Source organism: Nicotiana tomentosiformis, chromosome 8 (genome assembly GCF_000390325.3).
Source record: "Nicotiana tomentosiformis chromosome 8, ASM39032v3, whole genome shotgun sequence".
NCBI classification, from domain to species: Eukaryota; Viridiplantae; Streptophyta; class Magnoliopsida; order Solanales; family Solanaceae; genus Nicotiana; species Nicotiana tomentosiformis.
The window spans coordinates 135,490,125-135,496,545 of NC_090819.1; the positions used below are offsets into that span (position 1 = coordinate 135,490,125).

Genomic DNA, 6,421 nt, shown 5'->3' on the forward strand with positions numbered 1-6,421 from the left:
TTACCAACATCACTAAATATGCAGATAGAGATCTTACATTTCAAGCAGGTAAGATTTCAAACAAAATAGCCAACACCCCAAAAAAGGCATTAAACGAAATAGGGTAATCTGCCTCTTGATTTCTATTTTTATAACCAAAGCACAGAATGTCAGCATGAGGAAAGGTAGCTCAAAACAGAATTGCTTTCCAGCCAAAGTAGAACAAATTCTGAACTGTTCCACTGTTATTCCCTTCACTGTGCCGAGGCACCTCTCCAAACATAAACCATCAAAATATATGCCACTTTATCACTAACATCAATTCATGATCTGTTTGAAGTGTGCAGGATACTTATCCTTTTTTTTCCCCTCAAGGATTGGATGGGAAGACAAAAAAGTAGTTTCTTGATGACAATCAAGCTGCGAACAAATGAATTGCAAATAACACGATGAACTTACTGCTGATCGAAAATGAACCAGAATAATCAAAACATATTCCCCTGACCACAACAACTCAATATAGTGGGGTATGGAGAGGGTAGTGTGTACGCAGACCTTACCCCTACCCCGGTGGGGTAGAGAGAATGTTTCCGATAGACCTTCGACTCAAGAATACGAAAAGAGACAATAGATCAGTAACAACAACAGAGGCCAAAAAGATAATACCAACATCGTAAGAACCAGAAAATAGCAAGAAATAGGAGTAAAACACTCACATACAACACGATTCTCTAAGAGATATTTATGAAGTAACCCTTCATTACTCGAGGACTTGGTCCAGTGGAAGATATTTATTAAGTAACCCTTTCATTACTCGAGGACTTGGTCCAGTGGACATCATGGACATAGCCGGAGAAAACCAGGAAACAGTAATGAGGTAACAAGCTAAGAAGAAGCATCTGCAGTACATTCACTGTTACAACTAAAAAAGATAAATACAATTCCGGCGAGGCGACTACAAAGCAGTGCTTGTGTTGCAAGTCCTTTTCTCCACTGGGGAAGCTTTCAGCCATTCATATGCACCTTATTCTCATTATTATTTCCGTCCCAAACTTTTAAAACACTACAAGTTATATCTCAGAATCTAAAAGCAAGTAGCGACAGTCACAATATACATATAATACAAATATCACATACAAAGTCACATAAATGGCAGCCCAATGTAGACCACCTTTTGATACACTTGCATATTAGTTTACATTTTTCTATATCCTATTTGAATGTAATATTAAGCACAACTACTGTACATTGCAGAGATGTTACCAGAAACCATCATCAACGGCCACAGCGGATGGAGGATAAGGATCATCCTCTTCCTCCATTTCCAACTCTGGTTCGGCAGATCCAAATTCAGACAACTCAACAGCAGCAAGGTTCTTTAGGTCAATAATCGAGAGCTCGTCAAGGTGCCTAACAACCAAGTCAGCAGCACCAAGCTCGTACACCGGATGTTTGCTGGCAACAGCAACACACTTCATCTGAGCATCATGTGCAGCCTCCACTGTTTGATTTGAGTTCCCAAACACTATACACCTCTCCGGTATGTATTGTAGAAGCTGCGATGCATAGACAAACATCTCTGGATCAGGCTTCCCTCTATGAACATCCTCTGCAGTTACAATAACACTAAAAATCCCTTCAATGCCAATGGTATCAATTGCATTCTCGACATATTTTCTCGGACGTGTAGACACTAAAGCCATTGGCACCTTGTAGTGCATCAGGGTATTGACAAACTCCTGTGATCCAGGTCGGAAGCTATAAATTCCCCCTTGCAAAGCTTGATAAATCTCCTCCTTCCGAGAAGCCATTCTCCTCACTTGAACAGGATCTCTTGACCAGCACAAAACTTCCGATATTGCTTGCTCATTCTTCATTCCTTCAATTCTTTTCAAAATGAAACCTGGAGGAGGTGATTTTCCTTCTTCTTGAGATAGAGCTAACCACGCCTGCTTCTCAAGATCTGGATTGTCTTCAGTTAATACACCTTCCCATTCAAATATAGCTGCTAACCATCCACAACCCATCCTTTCTTGTCTAAGCAATGGATTATGAAGAGCTGGATTATCGGCCTTATTCTTAGGTGGCCATAATCCCGGTTTTCTATCTACATCAGTGTCAAACCGATACCTGAAATCCTTAGGCATTTTCTCTTCCTCTCTATATGAATATGCCTCTTTGGTCAATTCCATTGCTTGGCCTCTTATTGAGGAAATCCTTACACAATCGGCTCTTAATCTTTCCAAATTAGAACCACAAACAAGCTTTTTGCCAAGAAAATCAGCACAAGGCAACCGACATACATCAATTGGCTTCCGTTTACTCGGCATATCTTTGCTACAATAACCTCCCAATACTGGCACACGCCCTAAAAGCGATGTTGCACCAATTGATTCAACCATCTTTACTAACTAATCTTCCACCCCACCAAATCTTTAACTTCAAAGACTCAAACTTTTCACCACAAAACCACTCAAATCAACTAAACTGAACACAATTTCAATGAATCCAACAACCCCAGCTGAAATTTTTCACTTTCCCAAATCACCACACAAGTAAAGGTACAAAAGGCAACAGTAAAGCAACCCTTTTTACAATAAAGATCGAAACTTTATGCAATACCCCTAATTTAATTACACAATATAATCCCAATTTCGTGTGCAACACGCCAAACCCAAGATTCAACTCTCACGTCAACAGCTCATAAAAGCCTAATTATTCAACGTCATAAGTAGATTACTTAAGGAATAAGGAAAGATAGCAATTTACCCAAATAGGTATGTACAGAAATAAAAAAGAGAAAAGAGAAATTTTTTGATAATTAAACAGCAAATGAACCTATAGACTTATCCTATTATAAAAATTTGAAATTTGTGAGCAATATTATGCACTAAAAAGCTAGAAAGTTGTTTTTTAATTTTTTATTTTTAACAGAAATATTTACAAAGAGATAAAGATAGGAGGAACCTGAGGTGAATTGTAGAAGAAAGCAAAATACAAAGAAGATTTTTTTTGTTATTATGATTTACGAATAGTAGTAGTATTTGGAAGGCGTGTATGTGTGGTTTATAGGAGAAGAAGAAATTGGGGCGGTTTTTGGGGAGTTTTTCGGATTTGGTGAACCGGGTTGTTGCCGGCCAAATTTGAACCGCGTCAACAAAAGGACACGTATCGGTTTAGTGACGTGTTGCGGACCTTTATTTGCTTTCACTTTTACCCTTACAGTTAAGTTAATTTAACTTTGTACCCCTTATAATGTTGGATTATAAAGTTGATCCCCTCTGGGATAGGGCTGTGTATTATTTGGGTCAACCCGAATATTCTAATTGATCCGTATTATTTGAATTGATTTTGGATCGGATTTTGAATCTTTAATTTTATTATTTTGAACATTGGATCGGATACGATTTGGCTCAATTTATATTCGAGCCGATTCAAAATTCGAAATATATATTTTACATATAAAAGATAAAGGTACCCTTTCAAAAAATTTAAGGTTTCTTTGTTATCTCTCTCTGTTTTTGCCTTTTCTTTTTTCTCAATATTAAACGTGGAAAATAAGGAAATCAATCACTTTTGCTATTGAAAATGGTAGGAGATCGCATCTTATAATTATTTATTTTAGCATATTAATAAGGCGTACAATCCGAACCAAACATCAAAATCCGATCTGATTGGATTGCAATTTATAAAATCTGAAATTATAATCCGAAAGGTGTTAAATCCGATCCGATCCGATTCATAAACATGCCTACTGTAGGCTATAAGTATACTAAAACTTGATTTTCTCACTTGCATATTTTTCTTCCTAAGATTTTCTATCACGCTCTTCGATTTTGTTGTGAACTGATAGAGATTTATTTTCAAGATTAAAGTGGGAAATAAATCCATACATTAGCTTGATCTGAATATGTAGTTTGTCTTACCCTAGAATATCGTTGACTTTTATATTATTATTATTATTATTATTATTATACTATAAGATTAAAGAAAAGAAAAGGGGGACAGTGAAAACTAATTGCATAAATTCTCATTGATATTATTAGACTATAAACTTTGGTGACCAATTATTTATTTACATGCATCTTGTTGATATCGATAATCTAAAGCAGTATTCTAATAGGTCGGTAAACGATTTTTAATTTCGAATTTTTATTATAGTTTTATATTTTAATAAATACACCACTGTTTTATTAGAAAATCAGTCATATGATTTCTAAAATTAATAATATATTTAAATGACCCTTAAATATGCAAATTGGAAATTTATTAATTAATTGGGGGTAAAGAAAAAAATATAGTCATAAAACAACCCCCCCCAAAAAAAAACAATCTCTCTCTCTCTCTCCTTTCCTCTAGTGGGAGCTAAATGAAGATCATCAACCACAATAAAGGAAACATCCATGATTGAAGGAGCATGCATTGCTTTCTTTACTCTACATCAATTATTCTAATAGGTTATCGAAATTGTTGTAACCAATAATTAAACTGTACTTATTCTTCGTTTACCCATAAGCTTTTCTTTACAAAAAGAAAATGACATTTTATGTGTAGCTCTCAAAATATATAATAACTAAATATGTATATTTTTATATATATATATATAAATATTATACACTTTTACGGCTACCTGTAAACATTTTTTGAGCCACGGGTTAAAAGTGATTTTAAAAAAAAAGAAAAAGTAAATGGATATTATATACTTTATAACTCAAAGACTTTCATGTATTTGTGGATAACATTGTTAATGAATGAGAAGGCTATATACTAGAGTTTGGCATCATACCTAACCACAAAAATGGGAATCCCAATTAAAGAGGAAAGGAAACATTTCATTAAAATATGATATAAACAATTTGGTGTTCATAATTTTTTATGACTTTAAAATGGTCCTTTTTCAAGCTTTGAGTTAAGCTATGTATCTATGGATAAGAATGTGAGAAAATGTCCCACTCATCCAATCACACACGCTATTCCTTTCTTATTTTGCACCGAATTTAACATAGATCTAATTAAGAAATATAATAGCAGCTATTAATTTATACATCATATTGCAAATGTTCCAGAAAGTCGTAGCACAAAGTTACTGATTTTTCCAGATGAATTAGAAATTGGAGATATCTAACTTTCAACTGTTTAATATAATGTAAGTTGTGCACTAAACAAAAAAAGATCAAATGGCCAAAAGAATACTCAACCAATATGTACCATTTTTTACCCAATTAATCTCAATAACACACTCCTATAATAGTATATTTATGGGTTTGATCACAATTTTAGTTGTACATGCGCGCACTACTTAATTAAAGACAGACGAGTATAATAGAGGAAAAAATTATTTTGCCATTGATAGTAATGTCCCAGGGGCGGCCCGTTGGTAAGGCAACTCAAGCAACTGCTTGAGGCCCCATATCTATGGGGGCCCAAAATTTTCTAATATTAAATAGTTGCGTATGATAATATTTTAAAAAAATATCTAGTATATCAAATAAAAAATACATTTTTCATGAAAAAGGAATTAAGAGATAATTTGGTAATATGAATAGTTATTTTTGGGATTCACCCCTAAACTTTAGGTGTCAATATCTTTCTTACCTCATTTATACACTATCATCATTATCATGAGACCCATATTACTTTGATTACTTTCTCTTTCTTTACAAGTCCACTATCTCATAAAATATTCCGTCAAGTAAGATAGCAAAAGGCAATTGCAACCATTTTTTGTCAAGCTTTCCCGGCATTGAACCAAAAGTATTGAAGCAACAAAAGAAATATCCAAAGTTATCTATGATTGTTTGTTAAACCAGGTTCAATTGTTCCGTACTTTTCTTATTAATTTGCATAGTAGAATTTGTTATTTTTTGATATCTTTTGTTTGTAAGTATATGCATCATCTTTTTATTTATTTATTATGAATTTTAATATGTCAACAAAAAAATATGAATCTGCGTATTAAAAATGCAAAAAAATGGAAGAATTAGAACTTTAATACAATCCCCAAAAGGAACGCTTATAAATTTTACTAAATGAGTTTTTTAATACCGAAAAACTTAGGGCCCCTCATTGAAGTTTGGCTTTAGGCCCCAAACACCGTTAGGCCGCCCCTGTAATGTCCTATATATACAGCGGAATAAGAAGCAATAATAAGTACCCTAAAAACTAGGTTAGTTACAGAATATATATATATATATATATATATATATATATATATATAAACGGCTTGCCATAGTAAGTGCGCCGCACCTAGTGGCAAAGCCACATGGTTATAAGGGTGGTCAACTGACTACCCTTCGTCGAAAAATTGCACTGTATACATAAGTAAAATATTACATTTCAGAGGTATATAACACATATTGAATACCCTTTGTCGTAAAAAATTTCATTTTTTTAAAATTTGAACATATTTGAAGAAATTTTTAGTTTCACCACTGACCGCACC

General features: G+C 33.9%; 1 protein-coding gene across 1 annotated transcript; it reads right to left on the reverse strand.

Moving 5' to 3' along the window:
* Positions 1 to 1,064: 1,064 nt before the first annotated feature.
* Positions 1,065 to 3,013, reverse strand: LOC104100243 (5-amino-6-(5-phospho-D-ribitylamino)uracil phosphatase, chloroplastic). The gene has a single exon (XM_009607432.4). The coding sequence runs from the start codon at positions 2,379 to 2,381 to the stop codon at positions 1,239 to 1,241; it is 1,143 nt and encodes a 380-aa protein (XP_009605727.1). The 5' UTR covers positions 2,382 to 3,013; the 3' UTR covers positions 1,065 to 1,238.
* Between the last annotated feature and the right edge of the window lie 3,408 nt (positions 3,014 to 6,421).

Coding starts and splice junctions, on each gene's coding strand:
- LOC104100243 (XM_009607432.4), bottom strand. CDS start 2,381: ATGGTTGAATCAATTGGTGCAACATCGCTTTTAGGGCGTGTGCCAGTA.